This window comes from Centroberyx affinis, unplaced genomic scaffold (assembly GCF_046629955.1).
Source record: "Centroberyx affinis isolate AG114_WGS23_722 - 3 ecotype Tasmania unplaced genomic scaffold, CSIRO-AGI_Caff_v1 ptg003745l_1, whole genome shotgun sequence".
NCBI classification, from domain to species: domain Eukaryota; kingdom Metazoa; phylum Chordata; class Actinopteri; order Beryciformes; family Berycidae; genus Centroberyx; species Centroberyx affinis.
In genome coordinates, this window is record NW_027281623.1 from 141951 (window position 1) to 166947 (window position 24997).

The 24997-nt window shown below is 38.5% G+C and overlaps 2 protein-coding genes across 2 annotated transcripts; one reads left to right on the forward strand and one right to left on the reverse strand.

Moving 5' to 3' along the window:
* Positions 1 to 1204: 1204 nt before the first annotated feature.
* LOC139662282 (tryptase-2-like) lies at positions 1205 to 7415 on the reverse strand. Its single transcript, XM_071540925.1, has 5 exons — positions 7342 to 7415; positions 6271 to 6442; positions 4426 to 4694; positions 2613 to 2752; positions 1205 to 1529 (listed from the first exon to the last, which is right to left on the reverse strand). The coding sequence occupies exons 1-5, from the start codon at positions 7391 to 7393 to the stop codon at positions 1341 to 1343; spliced, it is 822 nt and encodes a 273-aa protein (XP_071397026.1). The 5' UTR covers positions 7394 to 7415; the 3' UTR covers positions 1205 to 1340.
* A 1632-nt stretch (positions 7416 to 9047) lies between these two features.
* On the forward strand, positions 9048 to 24747 carry cln3 (CLN3 lysosomal/endosomal transmembrane protein, battenin). The gene is made up of 15 exons (XM_071540922.1): positions 9048 to 9393; positions 9487 to 9523; positions 11305 to 11401; positions 11518 to 11601; positions 13970 to 14049; positions 15443 to 15528; positions 16714 to 16786; positions 18076 to 18219; positions 18737 to 18885; positions 19954 to 20006; positions 20114 to 20182; positions 20298 to 20353; positions 20454 to 20547; positions 21806 to 21946; positions 22680 to 24747. Exons 1-15 carry the CDS (start codon positions 9345 to 9347, stop codon positions 22794 to 22796), a joined length of 1329 nt encoding a protein of 442 aa, XP_071397023.1. The 5' UTR covers positions 9048 to 9344; the 3' UTR covers positions 22797 to 24747.
* The last annotated feature ends 250 nt before the right edge of the window (positions 24748 to 24997 follow it).

A 24997-nucleotide genomic window follows, 5' to 3' on the forward strand; every position in this document is an offset into this window, starting at 1 on the left:
ACCCTGTTTAGACCAGCTGCCTCTTGCTGCAGGTTATGTGGTCAAGATTTCCTCTCCTTTTACATTGTGAAGATTAGGGCCATGTGAAAAATGTGAGTTCTGAGTTTAAAGTCAGAATTCTGACTTGATTCATGTGGCCCTAATCCTCTTCCGTTATATTCAGACTCAAGATGCAAGTAAATGCAGATTTTCTACAGCCTATGAGATGAATTCCAGTGACATGTTGATGCCGTTTGGGCTACGAGATTCTATCACTTTCAAAGATCCAAACCACTGTTTGAATGGCTACCTCTGGTTCAGCCTGGGACCTTTGTCACATGCCGCCCTCCTCTCTCCCATCTTTCCTGTCTGTTAACTGACCAATAAAACAGAAATGCCAGCATATGCTCCTCCTGAAAAAGCACATGGTAAGATCTGTGGCATCTGTTGTTTCTTCTGGTTTTGCTATTTAGGCTATAAAACTGTCACAAATATTACACAATGCCAGATTTGCCATAAAAGTGCATAATACTGCTGCATCAAAAATTTCAAAAAAAGGTTGTCAGTATGATTTTGAAAGTCAGTCAGTTTTGAGTAGATAATTGGATTTACATTGGGCGACCATCTGTGTTTAAGTTGGCAAGGCTCTGGTTCTTGTAGTACTGCTATTTTAAATAGAATCTGAACCTAGTCCAAATCATGATGTTTTTAGCATATTAGTGGTGAGTAAAGATCACTAAAAAATGCCTGAAATCTATTAGGAAGCCATATCTAATAATGGTTGTACCAGGAAAGGGTTCAGTATCTCTTGTGTATTAATTCATATATCATAGCATTTAACTTATAAAAACTAACTTCTAGTGTCCCACTTTATCTAGCCTGCTGTCCCACTTGGTAAATGAATGAAATTTGGCTTTGGGCACACTGTACACAAATGAACGTGTCATGGCTTCTGCAAATCTGATAACATAGATCCTGCGTTTGGTTAGGGAAGATGTTGAGGAATTTGGAAATGTATCATGTGTTGGGCAATTATGTTGGATAAGAGGTTGATAGATGCCACAGAAGTTGGAAATACAAAATGTCCCACCCTAAATGTTGCATGGGTTTGTATAAAGTTCTGCCTTTGCAGCTCAGATTATTTGTAAAAAATTCCTGCCTGTATTGTCAGCATACGTTGCACATAAATTCTCCAAAACACAAAGAAACACAGACACACAAAACGAATGCTTCAAGACTTTACTGCGAGAATGCACAACATTTCTATTCATCTATGCGGTTGAGAAGCTGAACAGAGCGAGGATTGGAAGGATGTTCCAGTGGGTGGACCGGACAGCTTCAGCTTCAGCTTCAGGGATCGTCTAGGTCTCAGCTGAGGCCTCCAGGTAGCGGTGGATGTAACTGTTGATGAAGGGCAGGTATTGATCCACTCGGGTGTAGACGCTGGGGAAACCCTCGAGAGCGCAACCCGAAGAATTCCCGTAACTCATGATGCCCACCTGCACGAAGCCGCGAGATGTACGGCACATGAGCGGGCCGCCGGTGTCTCCCTGTGAAGCAGAAATGCCAACTATCACTTGAGATTCCCACTTAGCATCACTGACCCTCCTTCCTTAGATTGGAAATCGATTTGATTGCTCTAAGCCCGTGATTCTCAACCTTTTTCATATCAAGGACCCCTAAGCCACGGACCCCCATTTGATGAGATTTTGTCTCTCTGACCCAAATCTGAGAATATTTTTATTGTCAGATATGATTTTGTCCAGAATTCCATGACTATCTGGATTGTAGGTAGAGAGATAACAGAGAAACTATGATCAAAACAGTCATTCTGCTACATTCTCTCATCGTGTCAACTTCTTGTAAATGAAACAATGGTGAAGTTTAACAATTTATCAATTCGCTGTGGACCCCCTGGAACCCCCCCCCCAAGGACCCCTGGTGGTCCCCGGAACCCACGTTGAGAACCTGTGCTCTAAGCTAGCATAACTTCAACTTCACTGATTTAACCTGTTAGGGTGAGACACAACATGCGAAAATGTTGATTTTGGCTGGATTGGTCAATCTTGAGATATTATCTTTTACGCCTATACCTACATTAGTTTCATAAAACTACACACAAATCAACAAAAACAACTATAAATAGCCAATTTCTGTTTTTATACCAGCTGCATCAAGTACACTGAGCACAAAATTAGCTAAAAAAAAAACAAAAAAACATGCTAACACATGCTAAATGCCTCCAGATTTGACCTCCTGCTTCTTAACAAAAATGGTTTGTAATTTACACTGCCTTTTTTGTATCTTTTGTCATTTCTAATTTATATTAAAATATAGCAAAAAAGCTATGTTTTCAGATAAAATTAAACAAAACAAAAAAAACCAAAAGCTATATGGCGCAAAGATCTGCACCATATACATAGTATTTTGTAAATAATTCATCAAAAAACTTTTTCCCCACAAAATCCCTGTGCGCATTATCAAATATATAATTCATCAGAATAAAACCAGAAAACGGGAGAAAAAAAGTTTTGATTTATGTATTGATTTTTGTGTCCATATTCAACACATAAAATGTATTTTTGATTGGATGAAAGGATTTTTTTTTCCTCGACTTAAATGGTAAAACTCACATCACAGGTGCCCCTCCCTCCTTCCAGGTATCCCGCACACAGCATTTTATCAGTCATGCCGGGGTACGCTGCCTTACACTCGATTTGACGGACAATGGGGACCTGCAGCTGCTGGAGGACTTCTTGACCTGGCAGTGGGTCTGAGACAGACAGAGAGGGACAGGGTGGACAGACAGGGGGAGAGAGACAAGGAAAGCAATGAGGAAAATAAAGAGGGTGATAATGGCAAAGAAGGAGAGAATGCTTTTATGATATTGCTACGTACACATAGTATCCAAGGTTATGTTTATATCTGATTATCTTTGCTGTTAAAGAAATACACCACATTTTTGGTAGATTGTCCCTTTGGTCAGCTTAGCCATGAAGTGATGAGAACATTGACACCAAAATCATCCATGTGTTGCCTGTAGCTCATTGGCACCGGTGCTCTTTAACACAAGTGTTAGCTCCATGCTAACACTTTAGCATTCACTATGTTGAGTGATAGTGGGCTCCATGCTAACACTTTAGCAGTGGTGGAAAATAACTAACTAAATAAACTAAGTAACTAAAACTAAACAGTACTAAAGTACTGTACTTCAGTACAATTTTGAAGTACTTGTACTTTACTTGAGTATTTCCATTTTATGCTACTTTGTACTTATACTCCACTACATTTTAGAGGGAAATATTATACTTTTTACACCATTACATTTATTTCACAGCTATAGTTACTAGTTACTTTTCAGATCAATATTTTATATTGAAAACATTTGATCATCTTTATAAAATAACTATAAAATAGCATTGTTATAGATTAGACTACCCAAAAGTATAGCTAAATTGTTAAGATTAGCCTAACCCTAACTTTAATATGTCAATAAATCAGTATTAATATTCCAATAGTTTATGAAAAATATAACTCTCTAAATGGGGACAGTTTGCATAATGAGTACATTTACTTTGATACTCTAAGTACATTTTGCTACTTATGTACTTTTATTTAAGTAAGATTCTGAATGCAGGACTTTTACTTGTAATGGAGTATCTTTACATTGTGGTATTGCTACTTTTACTGAAGTAAAAGATCTCAGTACTTCTTCCACCACTGCACTTTAGGATACACTATGTTGAGTGATAGTAGGCTCCATGCTAACACTTTAGCATACACTCTGTTGAGTGATAGTAGGCTAAGCTAACACTTTAGCATACACTATGTTGAGTGATAGTGGGCTCCATGCTAACACTTTAGCATACACTCTGTTGAGTGATAGTAGGCTAAGCTAACACTTTAGCATACACTATGTTGAGTGATAGTGGGCTCCATGCTAACTCTTTAGCATAAACTATGTTGAGTGATAGTGGGCTCCATGCTAACTCTTTAGCATACACTATGTTGAGTGATAGTAGGCCACTAGCAATATCCAGTAAAACGAATGAGGTTTTAGCAATAAAAAGTAGTAAGTAGTTTTTATTATATGGCTTGTAGATAATAATATTGTATTGCAATATTCAGCAAAGTATTCATCTGTCTCCGATCGCCCACCAACTAACGATATTGGTGTCCATTTTCTCACCACTTAACGGATAAGTTGACCAACGGGACAATCTATCAATAACATAGTGTATTATTTTTACGTGAGCTCATTTTCTAACAGTGTTATGTGGATATTGTATATATAATGGTAATGTTACTTAAATTGATTTGACAGGAAATTCTTGAATCTGATGACCCCTAACATAGTGATAGTTCATAATGGATGGATGTCTTTTATGTGTGCTATGTCTATGTGTGTTCATTTGTCCCTGCATGGGCATTATGTGTTGAACTCACTATTTTTCCCAACGTCGCCCCAGCCAGTGATCCAACACTCGGATGTGGAATCAAAGCTGTCCTGGGTCGTGATCAGATTCACAGGTGCAATCACCGGGGTGAAGACGACCTTCTTGGTCATCTTAACCAGGGCGATGTTGTTCAGGTTGCCATTGGACTGGAAGTCATTGTGGGTGATGATGTTCCCAAGACGTCGGAACCTGGAAAACCCCCTCAGGGCGTTTGAGCCAAGCCAAGCCATTGATTTATCCGCATTGGTGTTGTGCTGTCTGTGACACACACATGCACAAAAAACATTTGTATTATTTACTTGTGAGGACCTTCCATTGACTATATAACCCTTAACCCTTACCGTAAACCTTACCCTAATCCAGTGATTCTCAACCTTTTTCATATCAAGGACCCCTAATCCCAATCCTAAACAAGCCCCTTATAGAAGTAAGGATTGGCCAAAATGTCCTAAGTATGAAGGTCTAAAACTCAAACTGGTTCGCACAAGGATAAAAGTACAAGAACATACACACACTATTATAGTAGTAGAGACTTATGGCTAGGGACGGGATGATAAATCGAAATTGAATATATCGCAGTACAAAAATGTGAAAATGCGTATCATGGGGCAGAAAAATGAATATGCGATATTAGTTACATTTTACTCTGCTGTAGTCATCACAAATGAGATGTCTTGTCCATCCCAATTTCACAAGCTCTCCATCCAAATTATATCATTTACACGTTGTAAAAACATTTTTAAATTGTTTAGCCAAAGCCATCGCTAGAAAGATTTGTGGCTCAGAAATAAACAGAATTCTGGTATGGCAGCCAGTAGGGCTGGGCGATATGGACCAAAAATCATATCTCGGTATTTTTAGGCTGAATGACGATACACGATATATATCTCGGTATTTTCTACGAAGTGGGTTACATGTTCAGTTGTAAGTAGGGCTGGGCGATATGGACAAAATCAAATATCACAATATTTTTGACCAAATACCTCAATATCGATATTGACAATATTGTAGGGATGACTATTGGTGCTTTCACAAAATATTTACACAATGAGATTTTTGATAAATAATCATCAGTAATGTGGATATAATGACTAAGTGGGTAAAGGCAAATAATAGAACAGCTAGAACAGTCTGGTAAGTTCAGAAAATGACATCACTTTACTGTAATGCAGCCTTTAAAACCAGGAAAAGACACTTATGCCATATCACCATATTACGATATCCAAAATATAAGACGATATCTAGTCTCATATCACGATATCGATATAATATTGATATATCGCCCAGCCCTAGCAGCCAGTCTTGGATGCGGTGGACCCCTCTGGATTGAACTTCGTTCTGCCTGATTAGCAACACTGGAACTGACTGCAGCATACCCTAGTAATATGAATGTAATTATGTCAGCTGGTGGTGTGTGTGCGTTTTTTTTTTTTTTTTTTTTTTTTTTTTTCTTTTTCAGTCTGTTATGTATGTTTTGTTAAGGTAGTTCAAAAACCTATGGAAAAAAGTGGTTTTGTACAAATACCGAACTGGAAGTCTATGTAATTGTTGCCAGAGCACCATTAAAAAAAAAAAAAAAAAAAAAAAAAAAAGAAATAAACAGAATTCTGCACAGTCACACTTTGTTGTCACTGAACTTTTATTTTTTGCATCGTATCGCGGTCGTATTGAATCGTGAACCCCCGTATCGCCTATCTAATCGTATCGTGAGATGAGCGTATCGTCCCCGTCCCTACTTATGGTGATCAATGATTCCACTGCAGAACACACACACACACACACACACACACACACACACACACACACACACACACATAGACGAAGACACACTTACCGGTCCACACAGCTCGCGGCGGTCAGCACCCACTCGTCAGTGAGGAGCGAGCCGCCACAGCGCCACCTCTTGCTGCCGTCGCTGATGTTCAGGTGAACCATCCACGGCCAGCGGCCCACCGGAGCGTCCTGCCCCCCCACGATGGAGCTCCTGACCTCGACTCTGAAAGAACCTAAAATGCAGTGTAAGTTAAAGTGGCACTAACCCCCCCCCACCATAGCACAAAATGTCACTTCTGTAGGTCTTTTTTGAAACTCTGGAAGAACTGGTCCCCACTGACTTCAGTTGTTTTGGAGAAGGCTGCTATGGAGTTGTGCTGCAGCCTCCCTGTGTGTTATATGGACAAACTTCACCTGTGTTTCAACTGGCATGAGGGGGAGGAGATGATGACAGGATTTACATTTTTGGGTGAACTATTCCTTTAAAGTCTTATTTATCACAAATGTGCAAATATTTGACTACAGCTGAGAATCAGTCTCAAGAATTTTCAATGGTTCGCCATAGTATAAGTGGAAGCATCTTACATATTTGATAAACAATTTCAAAGTCTACATCAGTGGCACTTTTTAATGTACAGTCATACCTAAAAACAAAGATCAATTATACTTACGCTAAAGCATTCATTAACAGACCCAATCCTCAAATGACTTACACCAATTTGATAGTACTGGTAACACTTTACAATAAGGGTCACTAAGTTAAGGGTTAGTTAATGCTTAATAAGCATTAACTAACCCTTAATTAACAGTTAACAAATGTGTAATTTACTAATGGTGTTGATGTTAACTAAGGTATTAATTTATACATTATTTAATACTTTATAAAGATGACTATTAAATAATGTATAAATTAATACCTTAGTTAAAACGAACACCATTAGTAAATGATTACCAGACACATTAGTTAAGTGTTAACTTAGTGACCCTTATTGTAAAGTGTTACCAATGGGGTTAAGGTGGGTTTATCCTCCACCATATTCCTGACTGTATGGAATTACATGCAGCCTAACTCCTCACATCCATCCTTCTAGATGAGAATAATGTCCTTAAGACAGCGATAGTGTTTTCTCACCTGCGGCGTTATGGATCAGCAGACCCACAGTCAGCAGAGCAGAGAAAGCCATGGCTGAGACGGAGTGACCCGGCAGGCTCTGGCCCAGAGGAGACGGGACGAGCTTCAGCTTTATACACAGCTGGAGAGATGAAATCAGCAGCAGCTTCTAATCGGCACTATCAGCCTTCCCTCTCCTCACCACTGAAAACTGTCACGTAGGTGTTGCTGCACATCGTGGTTCTCGAAGGTGTGGGCTTTTGCAGTTTATTACATGTCAAGAACCCTCATGAACATATACTAATACTAATAATACAAATACTGTTACTACTACTACTACTAGCACTACTAAGCTTTCACTGAAATTTGAAGAAAAATGGTTTGAAAACGTTCTGTCAAAGCCAAAATTAAGGACATACTGTATGTGCATATCAAACAGAATTTTAGCCCTGAATTATATGTTACATCTCCTTTATCTAGAAGCCAAAGATCTTTGGTTGCACAGTTGAGAGCTGGTATTCTTCCTCTGGCCGTTGAGGCTGGTCGATTCAAAAATATCCCGGGGGAAAACAGACTGTGTGGAGCTGTGTGATTTGGGTGAAGTGGAAAGTGAGTCCCATTGTCTTTTGTACTGTACAAATCATGATGACTTAATAGAGTTACTGTTCCATGAAATCGTTTGACAAAACCCTGAAATATTCTGGTGTTCAGATGAGCAAAAACTGGAACGGCTGTTTCATTTTGATGTGTTTAAGTTTGCTAACTTTATCTCAAAAGCCTGGAAAAGAAGGCAAGATAGATTGTTTAATTCATATTTATTTTGATTTTTCATTGAATGTGCAGCCTCGACCATCACCAGGTTCTGAACTCAACCATGTAGAGGTCTTGCCTTACTTAACCAATTCTTCCTTTTGCGTATCTATAGAGTTTCACATTGACAGGGGCCTGTGCCTTGCCGATGGCTCCCTTACACAACTGTCCAGTCGTCAGATGAGGCAGGGGGAGTCATGGGATATCTTTTTACAAACCTAACCCTAACCCTAACCCCCCCAAAAAAAATCCAACTAAGTGTTGTCTTGGAGAGAAAAAATGTGATCAATTAAGACAAATTAATTGTCATTTTCCAAGCTGATTCAGCTGGCTCTGTATGATAGACTATAGTGTTGTTTGGATAGGATGTATATCTAGAAAGAACAGCGAATGTTCAAGTTTTCATGAACTGGCTATATAGGCTGAATATGTATTGTGTACTCTATTGTATTTAGGCTATGTCAAAGATTAAATTAAAAAAAAAACAAATTACATGCCTGATGTGCAATTTCCTCCTCTTCCTTTCACAGCACAATAATAAAAAAAGAATAACAAATACATTTGTACTGCATTATTTCTAAATTAAAACAGCCACCAAAAAGTGCTTTTGTGTCAACGTCTATTTTTTATCATCTCCGAGCAAAAGCACTTGAATGTCAAGAGGTCAGATGTCTGTTTCTTTTTCATCCCCACATGACAAGAGACAGACAGATGTCTTCAAAATAATAATAATGGAAGTCTGGTATTTTGTGTTGTTAATTTTCCTTCGCAGCTTAGTTTATGTGTCGGACAGAGCATCAGTTGGGTGGTTTTGTTTTCCTTTTCCCCCTTGTCCTTTCTCCACTGAAAAGGAACGTTCAAGGCTGGTTTCCGCGGGGATCTATTTTTGTGAAACACCGTCTCGTGAGTCACCAAAGTTCTGGCACGACCGACAGAAGAAGATGGAATAGTGAAACAAAATACCGTTAGTTGTCAGCCAGTAAAATAGGGAGTTTATCGTGTACTTTATTATGTGAGTTGTCTGTCTGTCCTGTTAAATCTCTGTGGAAGCGTATGGAGCTAACGTTAGTTAGCCGCTGTTAGCTAAGTTACTACGATGCTTCCTGCAACCAGCTAAGCAGGTAATGAAGCGGGTTACCAGCTGGAACTTCTCCAGAAGGGAATTTTAGCTAACGTCAGTTCGGTTTTATGTTATTTATACTCTTTTCAAAATCATGGAGCAAACAGACAGCGTCAACGCAGATCCTGTTCAACGTACTGAGGGTGAGTCAGTCTGTCAGCAGTCTGTTTTTAACCTAATTATTGATTATCAAGTGCCTGAGTTTGCTAAAGCTGCTCCCTATTTATTATTTACAGGTCGTTGCTCACAATGGCGCAACTGGGCTGGATTCTGGTGAGTATCAGATGTTGGGAAGCTACACTGAAAGACTAGTTTTCCAAGCTGCCAATTCATTCACAGTGGAAGAAGCTGAACTACAGCTAAGCTACCTTCAAGTGAAATGAAGTTAGTTCACTGAGAGAAAACTAGTTCAGACTTCTATGTAATTAGAAATATCATATCTACATCTACAGCCTCATATAACAGTCACGTGACTGCCAAAATACCACTGATTAGGATGTTAACAAAACTAGCATTTTATTTGAAATATAGTGAAGGAATGTTGACTGAAACTAGAGTCCAAATCAATTAAGCCTGTCTGGCTTCATCACAGTGTTAACTCTCTGTTGGATGTAATGTCCATCACTCCTACATTTACACTCAGTCTGGACCTGAACTCCAAACCAACTGGCCTACACTCTTTGGTTTTCTCAAAGAGAAAAGTGGAAGGAATGTTAACTTTCTGTTGGATGGAAATATAAAGAAATACGTTTTTTGTCTGGATCTGACTGGTACAAACCTTCTTAACTTCAAACCATTTCATACGTTTCACAAACTAGGCTGTAATAACGGTCTCAACAGTCAAGTAAATCTGTCAACTTAGTTGTCAATAATAACATTATTTATTAAATAAATTTATAAGCACAAATAGTTGGTAGTTGAAGTAGTTAACTACGCCTCAAAATGACAAAACAAAAGTACTAAACTACTAAAAAACACTGTCCACATTTGATTGTAGCTGAACTTCCACCAAAATGTAGTTCAACTAGCAGTTTAGTGAAGTGAAACTACTAACCGACACTGCATGTAGGTGTGCGAAATAGAAATGATCAAAATAGAAGTTACTGTAACACTTTCTATGACACCCATGTCTATAACGCATTATAAACATACTTATAATGCGTTATAATCTGCTTATAGTACTTCATAATTATAGTTATAAGCACTCATAAATATACATAATGCTTTATAACAATAATCATAACACATTATAAAGCATTTTATAATGACTTATAAGGTCAAGTATCATAATACTTCATAATTGCTGGTCACTCACTGACATTTTTTTTTTCGCAAGGATCATAGTGTATTATAATTCTCATAGTTGTAATACATATAATCATTTTATAATGCATTATAATGTGATTATAAGTTACTCTAAGTGGTCATTGGGTGCTTTAAGTGAAGTAATGAAATTCCTGAGGTATAGGCAGATATAATACATTACAAGCTGGTTATAAGTCACTATAAGATATAATAATTTAATTATAATATAATAAAATATCATTAAATCTATGCACAAACAACACAAAATGTTGTAAAATTAATTTATCTGTTTAACAGGTCATAACAGAAACTGAGTACTCCAATTTGACATATACATATATATATATATGTATAGGTTTTTTCACCATGCAGTGACAGGTTTCTCTGCACTGCATGTCCACTTCTAGCTTAACACAGAATAGGGTTAGTAGCAGAATATACAGTACATCCTATCTGCTTATCTACACAGAGTTGGACTTCATGTCCTTTAACATTTAATTTACTTTCCTTGTTCTGCCAATTTATAATTTCACAACTTTAATTAGCTATGTTCATTCAGAAACGGCCTGTTGTTCCAATTTAGTTTCTTTATTTAAAATTTGAAATGAGTCATCTAATCAGTTCCAAGAAGCATTGAACAGGTCTTAAGAAATCTTAAATTTGTCTTTCTGATACCCTGATATCCATTTAGTTATCAGTTACTGTCACATGTTAATGACAGAGTGTTATCTCCCTCTTTACCTCTTCAGGCTCCTGGGATTGTGCAACAACTTTGCTTATGTGGTAATGCTGAGCGCCGCACATGACATCCTGACAAAACAAGGGTCCGAAAACTCCACAGCGCCTGTAAGAAAAGCACGTTTGTATGAGCGGTTTGCACTCATTCCAAAGGGTTTGAAAACTGTATAAAGTCTTTAAAAAGCAAATGACCAACTTTCAACGATCTCCTGTCTGTATTCTAGACTCCGGCCACAGTCGCCTTGGACTTTGAACGGGGAAACAGGAGCAACAGTAGCCGCTATGACTGCAACCCTGTCTCTGCTGCGGTAAATGGAGATTCATCAGACGACACTGGACAACCATAACCAGTGTTGAACATTGAGAGACAACTAGTTGCTCAGTTAGGGGATTTATACAAAAAAAAAATGAGATAAGCAATATTTGCTGGGATGCATATAGGGCTGAACGATTTTGAAAAAATATCTAATTGCGATTATTTTGACTGATATTGCAATTGCGATATGATTTGCGACATTAGAGGGAATGATCATTTTTACATCATTATTCTCATTTTCATTGAAAAACGTATTCAAATGATTATGGTGTGATTTTTGCGGGGATCTGTGCCAAACAAAGATGTTTTCTTAAGTCTGGAATATGATGTGTAGGCCAGGACATCTCTGCAGCACCACAATATTTAATTTAAAATGGTATTTTGACACATTTCACCTTTAACAAATATTGCGCCTGCTGCGATTTGAAAATTGCAGTAGGCCATATTGCGATTTCGATAAAATTTTGATTAATTGTTCAGTTAATAAGATGATATTCTGAGAGCGGATAATGTTTCAGCGATCTAAAACATCAGTGGTAAACGTCAGGTTTTGGTGTCAGTCCCTCAGAATCAAAGAGTCGACTTCTTTCTAGAGCCGCCACATGGAAATAAGTTTTGGAAACTTTATGTGTTATCCTCAATGATTTTAATGAATGCATGACTGATGGCTATGCATTGTTTTTGATTATCAAAATAAACGAAACTAAGGCCATTTTGCACCAAGACACGCTCACCAATCATACAGGGAGAAATCCATCGTAGAAGAGGCAGAGAGACTAATTCCTCCACTGAAGCAGTAGCCTCAGTAGACCAGAATGCAATGCAGCCACAAGACATGGTGCATTTTGTGTAGCAGGTACGGCCTTGATCATAAAGTACCGTATTTCCTCTAATATTGGCCCGGGCCTTTATTTACCTCAACTGCAGAGGGTTACATTATATAACAGGCACCAGGAGTTTACCGGTATCCAACGTTGTGTTTTCCTTTGTTTTTTTCCCCGGCCTGTATTTGGAGCCGGCCTTTATTTGTTCGTGTCGACCACGGCCCCGGACATTATCGGAGACCCGGCTTTTAATTTACTACCGGCCACTATTAGAGGAAATACGGTAGTTGGCTAGCTAGCTATAATTTATACACCCATACACTCATCTTTGATTGAATGCAACAAGTTCACCTCACTTCTCTGCGGGTGGTCGAAAGGCATTCTGGGACAAAGCAATAGTACTATTCCATACTTAGTATTTAGCATGGTGATATACAGTATTACCTCTACACTAGATATTTCTGTTGGATCTCCGCTCCAATTAGCTAGCTTATTGCTCTACTGTGAAAATGTGACTTTGTTATTTATGCCAATTACAGGCCACCGTAGCTCAAGGGGACAGGAGTGGGAGGGGGGGGGCTTTAATTCCATTGAAATTTGTTGTTTCCGTTCAGCATTTCTAATTTGGCACATGATATATAAAAATTTTTTAATTTAAAGTTTTTTAATGAATTTTATGCAAAATACAACTACAAAAAACAAACCAAAAAAAAAAAACAGGCAGGTAGCCAAACATACATTGATATAAGCAAGGCAATTATTTGGTTACGATAATGTAGTGGGCATTAGAACATGGTAATAATTACAGATGTACAGTACCAAACCATCAGATTCTTGTCAAGGTTAAGTCGCTCCCTTCGGACATACACCCACTAAAGCCGTCCCATTGTTCTTTAACCATATCACTTTTCCAGTTCAATCTTCCCAGCATCTTTTCACATGCAACAATTTCCACCATTTGTTCCCTCCACATTTTCAGTGTAGGAGTTTGAGGTTCTTTCCAACATCTAAGAATCAGCCGAGCACAGGTTATTAAGCCAGTTGTTAATACTGTAAATGCAAATTTGCTCAACTGCGGCACTACAGATCTGTCCCCAAGGAGACACATCTTTGGTGATCTGGGCAGTTCACATTCTAACCAATCACCCATATATTCCAGAACATTCCTCCATAAAGGAGAAACCATGGCACATTCCCATAATGCATGTATGTATGTACCTTGTTCTGTTTTACATTTCCAACATAAACTCTTTAATTAGACCCATTTTATTGAGTCTTGTTGGGGTGTAATAATATCTATGAAGTATTTTATAATGAATACATTTGCCTCTGGCTTCTCTAATATATTTCCCATTGTTGGAAAGAATCCTCTCCCATGTCTCTTCATCAAATGTACAACCCAAGTCTTTTTCCCATATCATCCTAAGGTTTTTACAACCATTGTTATTTACACAGGGACATATCTCATACCACGTTGATGCTTTATTAATAAGCACTTGGCTTCACATGTGGTTTACTGTGTGGTCCTCTCCTCAGGCGGTGCTGCTGGCCGACATTCTCCCCACCCTCGTCATCAAGCTGTTTGCTCCCTTCTACATCCACAAGCTGCCCTATGGGTAAGAGAAGGATTATCACTTATAACCCTGTTCTTAAAAAAAAAGTCGACATCTTCAGTGTGGATACTGACGCCTTGGGTTTTGACCACAGCCAACCACCATTTGCTTTAAGTCACGGGCCACAGATAAAGAGGAAGAAACACTTTGTTTCATCCTATCAGACTGAGATTTTTTATGAATGTGGACACAAACACAAATCCTTGACTTAAGTGTTTTGTACTTGTACTTTACTTGAGTATTTCCATTTTACGCTACTTTGTACTTATCCTCCACTACATTTTAGAGGGAAATATTGTACTTTTTACTCCATTACATTTATTTCACAGCTATAGTTACTAGTTACTTTTCAGATCAATATTTTATATTTAAAACATTTGATCATCTTTATAAAATCACTATAAAATAGCATTGTTATAGATTAGACTATCCAAAAGTATAGCTAAATTGTTAAGATTAGCTTCACGTTGACAACTTTAAAATGCTGCTTACATGTACATGTATGTCAGTAAATCAGTATTAATATTCCAGTAATTTATGAAAAATATAACTCTCTAAATGGGGACATTTTGCATAATGAGTACGTTTACTTTGATACTCTAAGTACATTTTGCTGCCAATACTTATGTACTTTTTCTTAAGTAAGATTTTGAATGCAGGACTTTTACTTGTAATGGAGTATCTTTACATTGTTGTATTGCTACTTTTACTTAAGTAAAAGATCTCAGTACTTCTTCCACCACTGGTTAATAACATATTCAAATTGGTTAATTATTCAAACATTTCATTAAAATGTGTGACACAGTGGATAAAGTCGGACTGCATTTTTCTGTTTCATTCTGATGACATACAGATGGATATGGAAAAATTGTGTTTATTTGATGATTTACAGAATACTATGTATATAGCAAAAAAAAAATCCTCTAAAATGCCTCAGAAAAAGGAATAACAAAAGATATATAAAGCAGCCTAAATTACCACTTATTTTGTTAAGAAGCAACAGGTCAAATTTGGTTAAGTTGGGTCAAGTTAAGTTGGAAAAAAGAATTAGTGGACAGGGAATATCTCATTTTGTACTTGGTGTACTTGATGCAGCTGGTAGAGAAATGTATAAATTAACTATTTAGATAGATGATAGATAGATAGCTGTTGAAACACTGTTGAACATGTCATTCACAGCCTCAGGGCCAGCACTAGGTTTCAGGACACTGAGTGTGGCTTCTGTAGGCTGTATCTAATTGACAACCTACAATGCTAAATTAAAAGTCCACGGCTATCTTATTAGTAGAGACAAAGGAATATTGTTTTGCAAAATGAGAAGTTTGGTCATTTGAAGTGCATGACTTGACTGTTGTGCACCTTAAGGAACTTGTCTAATGGCTGTTTTCACTTCTAGTTTCCGAGTGTTGTTCTGCGTCAGCATGGCAGTAGCAAGTTTTCTCCTTGTGTCCTTCTCCGCAACTATGTGGATGAGCATTCTGGGTAATTAACTCATAGCCTCCATCTCATACATACTTGTTTTGTTTTGTATGTCATATTTGAGTCTATTCAACAATAATAGTCATGTCTTTAATTGGTATTGAGAATGGCCTGGTTGAAAATGCTGACGATGGATTTGATGCAGCTTAATTATTTTTTATCTGGGTTTCAGTTTCTGTTATCTGATCTCCAGGAGTGCAGCTGCGGTTATTCCACTGAAACCAGATAATGCTTCACTTTTACCACGGTGATAAATGCTTCTGGCAGCAAACTGCGAGAGCAGACTGATCAGTTCACTGATCATTAACATAAGCCTCAGTTTCTACACTACAATTTAGACATCACAGAATACACAAAATGTGCACATGAAACAAATACATCTTAGTTATTAATCATTTTAAATTCGAAGCATTGATATCTTTATGTCATATGTAAATTTTACAATCTCTAACACAAACCTGCCAGACTTAGCCAGATATCATTTAAGATGACTTGGCATTTAGCTTTAGAGCTGCTGCATGGTCTCATTTTCTCACTTTGCAGATGATACTAGAGGCTTACTATCAGTCAACATAGAGTATGCTAAAGCGTTAGCATGGAGCCTGCTATCGCTCAACATAGTGTATGCTAAAGCGTTAGCATGGAGCCTGCTATCGCTCAACATAGTGTATGCTAAAGCGTTAGCATGGGGCCTGCTATCACTCAACATAGTGTATGCTAAAGCGTTAGCATGGGGCCTGCTATCACTCAACATAGTGTATGCTAAAGCGTTAGTATGGGGCCTGCTATCACTCAACATAGTGTATGCTAAAGCGTTAGTATGGGGCCTGCTATCACTCAACATAGTGTATGCTAAAGCGTTAGTATGGGGCCTGCTATCACTCAACATAGTGTATGCTAAAGCGTTAGTATGGGGCCTGCTATCACTCAACATAGTGTATGCTAAAGCGTTAGTATGGGGCCTGCTATCACTCAACATAGTGTATGCTAAAGCGTTAGAATGGGGCCTGCTTTCACTCAACATAGTGTATGCTAAAGTGTTAGCATGGAGCCTACTATCACTCAACAATCCTGGTTTTCCTTTTATGTGGTTCATGTTTTTTTCTCTCCTACATGGACATGTTTAAGGTGCTTCTGTCCTTCCCCGGTTCACCTAGTCTGACTCCCTCTCTGCCTCTGTGTTTCCAGGTGTGATCTTTGCCAGTATGAGCTCTGGACTTGGAGAACTGTCCTTCCTCTCTCTCACCGTCTTCTTCAGCAGGTAAAGACGTATTCCATCCATTTCTCAACATTTGTTCCCCTCTTTTTTCCCCCGAAGGCTCAGAAAATGTAACACTCTTCCAATATTTCATTATACATTCTACTTGTGATGAAATTGTTGGTTGCCTATGGTTTTTTTAAGGCCTCTGTCTCTTGTAGCTCCTTCACTCTTCTACCTATTTATTTAATTTTTTTCCTCTTCAAACCACTTTCATTTTTCTCCATTCAAACATCTCTTGTCTTTCTCTCTTATGCATCTCTCAACTCATCTTTTCTTCTTGAACCAATTTCAAATTTCTCAATTTGAATGTCTCTTGTTCTCTCTCGATTCAATTCAGTAACTTTATAGGCATGACTGGTTATCAGAAACAATATCATCAAAAATGTCAACTTTCATTTTAATATACATTCTAACCATGTTGCGACGATAAATAATTTGATTTTAAACATGTTCAATACAATAGTATATAATCATCAATATCTATAATAACTGTATTTGGTTTGAAAACATGTTCTATACAATAGTATATAATCATCAATATCTATAATAACTGTATTTGGTTTGAAAAAATGTTCTATACAATAGTATATAATCATCAATATCTATAATAACTTTATTTGGTTTGAAAAAATGTTCTATACAATAGTATATAATCATCAATATCTATAATAACTTTATTTGGTTTGAAAATATGTTCTATACAATAGTAAATAATCATCAATGTCTATATTATAACTATTCATTATTTGATATGAAAACATGTTCTATACAATACTACATAATCATCAATATCTACAATGACATAAAACTATTACTGTGACTTAAACCATTCAAAAACCAGTAAGAGCATATCAGACATTCTAGAAGTGTGTGTGTGTGTCTGTGTGTGTGTGTGTGTGTGTGTGTGTGTGTGTGTGTGCACGTGCACGTCCCTTAGGATGTGGTGTTTCATATCAGATATTCTATTTCCTGCACTTACAAGTATCTTTAACATAGATTGTAAATGTTGGTTAGGGTAAATCATTGTCATAGGAAGTTTGATAAAATAAAAACGTTTTAATCTCGGACACTTCAGAGATGTTCTCACAGTTATTTCAAACGTGAAGTCAGTCTCGCATTTTGTTTTCCCACAGCATTTTTAAAACGTGTTAAATTTGACTTGGTGAAACTTCCCTGACTGCAAGAGAATTCCTGTCCTACAGTGACTCCATCTTCTGTTTTCCATGATTTCTCCTATCTCCCTTTCTCAATAACCACTCGGTCTCTCCCTCCCTCCCTCCCTCCCTCAGGGATGTACTGGGAGGCTGGGGTTCAGGTACCGGGGGTGCCGGTGTCGCTGGGGCCCTCCTCTACTCGGCCCTCACCCAAGCCGGCCTGTCGCCCCAGATTACCCTGCTCATCATGTTGGTGGTCCCCTTTGCTATGGTGATCAGGTCTGTAGAACTTCCTGTATTCATTCTCTTCACCAGTCAATTCTCGGTCCTAAAATTAACTTTTTTGACTCATACATTTTTATAGAAATATGTCACCATATCTATTTTCAATGCCTTTTCCCTGTGTAGGAGCAGGTGTTGTGTGAAATATTCAATAAAGGGACGAGCAGATTCAGACTTTTACTTTAAAGCAGTTTCCCAAGTAGTGGATTCTATTGTCTATGTATGATGTAATAAGATAAGATAAGAGATCACTTTATTAATCCCCTTGTGGAAATTCTGGATGTTTCTCAGTCCTTACAGCTGCGATACATTTAGTCTGTCCTGTCAGTGATGTATGCTTATTTAGCAAGTGAATTTGTGATATCATATTTTAGGACCCAAACAGAGAGATGGGACTATTTGTATTTGTCAAATGACATTGAAAACATCAGCTGCAAAATACTTCTTCCCCCAATCCTAACACCTCCCCTTTCTCTTCGACCCCCCCTCCCCCCATACCCAAACCCACCACCAGCTATTTTTTCCTGCTGGTCTTTCCGGCGTCGTTCCCTCAGTGGCGAAGCGGAGAGGAAGAACACGCAGCCGGAGGCTCGGAGGAGAGACAGCGGCTGATGGACGAATCGGAGGAAGAGGGAGAAGAGCAGCGGGAGAAAGCGGCCCGAGGTGCGTGGCACTGTGTTTGTGCAGGATTATTGGATATACCACTTCCCCACCAGAAGTTTAGGCTCATGAGACCGGTGTTTTTTTACATAAATACATAATATATAATACACAGTGTAGCTTTAGACTACCAAGCAGCACAAGAGACCCTGCCAGAGGATCTCAGAAGCCTGTTGTATTGTAATACTGCCTGATCTGAAGCAGTGTGTCAGTTTTCTAACTCTCTGTCTGCATCTGATTACCTGTCCCCATTTTCTAGTCTTTCTTTATTTTTCATTTGCAGCAGATTCCGATTATAGGAAACTGCTGATTTCTTTGTGATGCATTGCTCCATTTTTGTCCCCCACCAAAAGGGGGACTATGGATCGGTCTCCGTCCGTTCGTTTGTTAGTTAGTCACACTGTAACGTTGACTTTGTGCTGCTAGGGGCGGCATTGACAATGAATGGGGACTCAGTGGTAAAGCAGGTCATACAGTTAAAGTTATCATACAATGTGGGGGACAATGAATGGGGACTCAGTGGTAAAGCAATACAGTTAAAGTTATCATACAATGTGGGGGACAATGAATGGGGACTCAGTGGTAAAGCAGGTCATACAGTTAAAGTTATCATACAATGTGGGGGACAATGAATGGGGACTCGGTGGTAAAGCAGGTCATACAGTTAAAGTTATACAATGTGGGGGACAATGAATGGGGACTCAGTGGTAAAGCAGGTCATGCAGTTAAAGTTATCATATAATGTGGGGGACAATGAATGGGGACTCAGTGGTAAAGCAGCTCATACAGTTAAAGTTATCATACAATGTGGGGGACAATGAATGGGGACTCAGTGGTAAAGCAGGTCATACAGTTAAAGTTATCATACAATGTGGGGGACAATGAATGGGGACTCAGTGGTAAAGCAGGTCATACAGTTAAAGTCATCATACAATGTGGGGGACAATGAATGGGGACTCAGTGGTAAAGCAGGTCATACAGTTAAAGTCATCATACAATGTGGGGGACAATGAATGGGGACTCAGTGGTAAAGCAATACAGTTAAGGTTATCTTCCCCCTGAATGTAACAGAGGACAGAACCACTGGACCGCTCACCTTCACGGAGAAACTGCACGTCATCAAGGTAAGTGTGCTCTTCATTACACTTGAGATTTGAATTCCCAGCAGATAATCTTTGAGTAGTGGCATTTGTCATGGGATTGGATTATTCCTATTGATTCCTCTGAGCAGGGTTTGCTGAGGTTTGTGTTTCCCCTGGGGTTGGTCTACTTCGCTGAGTACTTCATCAACCAGGGCCTGGTGAGTTCTCCTCTAATGCTTTCTTTCATCTTTCATGTTTACTGCCTCTTTAAACCATTGAAATATAGCTTGGTAATCTTGAAACAAAACTAAATGCGGACCATACCTTTCCCAGCTGGAACTCCTGTACTTCCCAAACTTCTACTTGTCTCATGCAGAGCAGTATCGCTGGTCAGTTACTCTCATCTTATTCTCAAGGAATTACTTGGTATATAAGAGTCTTTTAGGATGTAGACCCCAAGTTTTCTTTTTTTTTTGTGTGTGTGTTCAGGTACCAGACACTGTACCAGGTCGGTGTGTTGGTGTCTCGTTCCTCCCTGTGCTGTGTGAAGATCAAGAAGGTGTGGGCTCTCGCTCTGCTACAGGTGAGAGCCAGGAAATAAAAAAGTACACATTAGCAGAGAGGAGATCGGTGGGTTTACCTTTTCATGGAGAGGTGCTCATAAAAAATAGCTAGCTAGCTCTCTAATCAGGGACTGATTTACACCTGGAACGCCAGGTGAATGCAGTTAACTGCAGTGAACTACCTAGTAGGATAGAAAACCAGCAGGACTCTGGACTCTGAGAACCACTGATTTTAAAGGAGCGGTTCAATATCGTTATTGTCCCAAAGGGAAATTGGTTGTGCAGTCAGGTAAACACAAGGGTAAAAATGACATGGAACAAACACTGTAGATAAAAAAAAGGAACAAAATCCTTAAAATAACACGTAAAACAAGCATCAGAATCCCTAAAATCCCCAAAAATCTACTCTTGCACACCTGATCCAATTAAGGTGTCATAAAAATGTGTAGCCCTTAATTGGATCAGGTGTGCAAGAACAGGGCTGGAGCAAGAACATGCAGGACCGGGACCATTTGTTCAAGCTTATACTGTGACAGAAGCTGAACTGAGAGAATCGTCTGCCCTCTATCCCTCCCTTGTGCACGTGCACTAATCTATTCCATGCATAGAAAAACAAATGTGTCAGTTCTTTATAGGTGCTTGGGGGGGGGGGGGGGGGGGGGGGAGTGGAAATACATTGACTTTATAAACTCCTTTTAACACTAAAGTGCTGCAGTAGCACAGTGTTGACAATTCCAGGTCAAAACGAGGTCACATATTGGCCCAGAGGGGGCTGCATCATTTGTGAGGGAGGAGATACTGACTGTTGCCTTGTCAATAGAAAGTAAATATTGCATTGTTGTGAAAATTGAACTAATTGTGAAGTCTTCACATCATGGCTGTGATTTTTCACACGGCTCCCATAATCCTCCTCTTGTATGCAAGTGACTTTACATGTCACATGCAGTGGTGGAAAGTAACTAAGTACATTTACTCAAGTACTGTACTTAAGTACAATTTTGAGATACTTGAGTATTTCCATTTGATGCTACTTTATACTTCCACTCCACTACATTTCAGAGGGAAATATTGTACTTTCTACTCCACTACATTTATTTGACAGCTTTAGTTACTTTTCAGATGGAGATTTGACACAATGGATAATATAACAAACTTTTAAAATACAACACATTGTTAAAGATGAAACCAGTGGTTTCCAACCTTTTTGGCTTTTGACGTCTTACAAAAAGCAGTGTGTAGTCGGGTCACATTTCTCTCTCTGTCTGACTTCCCCCCCAGGTTGTGAATGCGGTGCTGCTGCTCTTATCAGTGTGCTACCAGTTCCTGCCCAATGCCTGGCTGGTGTTCGCCATTGTCCTCTATGAGGGCCTGCTGGGCGGGGCCGCCTACGTCAACACCTTCTACTTCATCAGCAAGGAGGTCAGCCCCGTCTGTCTGTCTGTTTTGCTTTGCTAGTCACGGCATCCACAGAAAGGTTGAATAGGAATCATCTGTATGTTTTTAAATAGGTTTCATTTTGATGCAGCTAATATTAGATAGAGGTATTAACAGATTCTTTAGAGATATTTAGATTTGGAAAGTAAAGCTGTAAGCTGTTTCCATGCCACAGTAACGACTTGAATATGGGAGAACGGCAGGTTAACCAGGTTTGTCATAATCACACACATAATAATAATAACTTTATTTGTATAGCACCTTCTAACAAGACTGTTTACAAAGTGCTTCACAGAATAGAAAGGCATAAAAACAAAGAAATAAAAGGAGTAAAACAATAAAAACAATAGTAAAAAGGACACAGAAGTACCAGAAAAAAACACTAAATACATGTAAACCAATTTACCACCATCTAATTGAAAGCAATGGTAAAAAGATGTGTTTTCATAATCATATAGTACATACATACATAATCACATAATGAGCTTATGTGGGTTATTCTAACCCAGTTATGATGTTTACATGCGTCATTCCCAAAACCAGGTTAGTGGAGTCACTGTGTGAAGAAGGAAATTGTCCCCTGCTCGTAAATGTCACCACTGATTTACTAGATAGGCAGAGTGACCTCGCTGCTTTGTGAATGTGTTTTGCAACCTATGTGTTATGTGTGTCATCGCCCTGACCCCCCCCCCCCCCCCCTTCTCCCCTCCCCACACAGACCGGAGACAGGCAGAGGGAATTCGCCATGGCCGCCGCCAGCGTGGGAGACAGTCTGGGCATCGCCCTGTCCGGCCTCACCGCTTTCCCCGTCCACAGATACTTCTGCTCCCTATGACCCAGTCAGTGAGACGCTGGTGTGTTCCAAGCTGCACTACTACTGTCTTACAGTGTCAGTGCAAAATCCAGATTCATCCTATTTGACCAAATTAAATTCTAGTGTGGTAACTGGTGGGAAACCTTCTCCACACAGGAAGTGACGAATCCAAACTTAAAGGAATAGTTCACCCAAAAATGAAAATCCTGTCATCATCTCCTCCCCCTCATGCCAGTTGAAACACAGGTGAAGTTTGTCCATATAACACACAGGGAGGCTGCCAGCACAACTCCATAGCAGCCTTCTCCAAAACAACTGAAGTCAGTGGGGACCAGTTCTTCAGAGTTCCAAAAAGACCTACAGTATATTTACACCATCATTTAGTGCAAATCTTAACTACAGCTGATTGATTTGCAACAAATAATGGTGTATAGGTCTTTCTATTCACAGTGTGATTGTTTGGCTGTTTTTGTTGTGGAACTCTAAAGAACAGGTCCCCATTGACTTCAGTTGTTTTGGAGAAGGCTGCTACCAAGTTGTGCTGGCAGCCTCCCTGTGTGTTATATGGACTAACAAATTTCACCTGTTTCATTTGGCATGAGGGTGAGTAGATGATGACAGAATTTTCATTTTTGGGTGAACTATTCCTTTAAGTGTGAAATCCAAAAGAGTCTTAATCAGCAGGGAGTGGTCCTCAGAATTCAAACGGTTACCTCTCACTGCACCAGCATGCCAAATTGCCTAGTGCAGCTTTAAAACTAATGATGGTACTATAAAAAGAATAGTAGTTAACTTAAGTCTGTGGTTGACACCATGACAAATTTGTTACAGTCGAGATTCCTCTACGAATTACTTTTGGAGATACTGAATGATGAAAATAAGACAATATGAGTTTTTTCACGTATATTTAATCATATGGAAACAAACTCTTTGTTTCTCCAGTGGCTTCCTTGCTTTACTTTGTCTGCACTAATGCGGCAAATACTGAGGATTGTTACATACTGAATATTCTTTCTGGTTGTTAGGACACCAACATCATTTTATGGTTATCACAGCTGAAAGAATTATATGGGTCACTACAAAATAAGGCTTGAATGGCACAGGGTCACTTGTCTAAAAAAGAGAAAATCAGCATTATTAAAAACAACGGGAGGTCAGAAACTCTCCAAGTCCTTGAGATTGATGGAAGTTAATGTCTTCTCAATAGTAAATATAAAAAATGTTATGGCCTTTTTATATTCTGGGGAATTGGTTGGTGTCTGTAAAAATGTAAAACTGTCATTTGTTGCTTAACTAACTTAATTTCATTATATGTTGTTGCTTTTGTACTCAATGTTTTGCCAGTCACTGGTACTACCAAAACAGGTCATGATTAATATGATCAAGAATGCCTTTTATTTTTGAGTTGCCACCAAAGGGAGAAACATTTGTCTTTTTATGTGGATCAACAGTTGATTTAATTATAACCATCAGGGGGAAAAAAAGCAGAATGTCCTAACACAAGCTTGTGATGCAAATAAGAATTTAATTTGTTAGTGAAAAAAGCGTTGTAGCAAAAATTTACAAAACTATATGATTTTTCGGTTATAACATCATCAGTATATTCACATAACCAAAACTGTTTTGTTCTGGTTTGCACATTTTATTGCACTTTTTTATTAATTTTATGTATGAAGCTCTTCTTTTTACCTGCGGCCAGCAGCTAGTATAAGTCGGTCAGTCAGTCGTTCCCAAAATTTTTAAAAATTTTACTGCACATTCCATTGCGAGTCCATTTCAAAGCGCCCAGCCGGTCACAGTTTATCAAAAATGACATGCTTGTTTGCATCATCAGTCTCTGTTGGGACAGCAGTAGTAAACTTTGGTAACACTTTACAATAAGGGTCACTAAGTTAAGGGTTAGTTAATGCTTAATAAGCATTAACTAACCCTTAATTAACAGTTAACTAATGTGTAATTTACTAATGGTGTTCATATTAACTAAGGTATTAATTTATACATTATTTAATAGTTTATAAAGATGACTATTAAATAATGTATAAATTAATACCTTAGTTAACATGAACACCATTAGTAAATGATTACCAGACACATTAGTTAACTGTTAATTAAGGGTTAGTTAATGCTTATTAAGCATTAACTAACCCTTAAGCATTAACTAACCCTTATTGTACCCTTATTGTAAAGTGTTACCCTTTATTTCTATTCAGAAGTATATATAC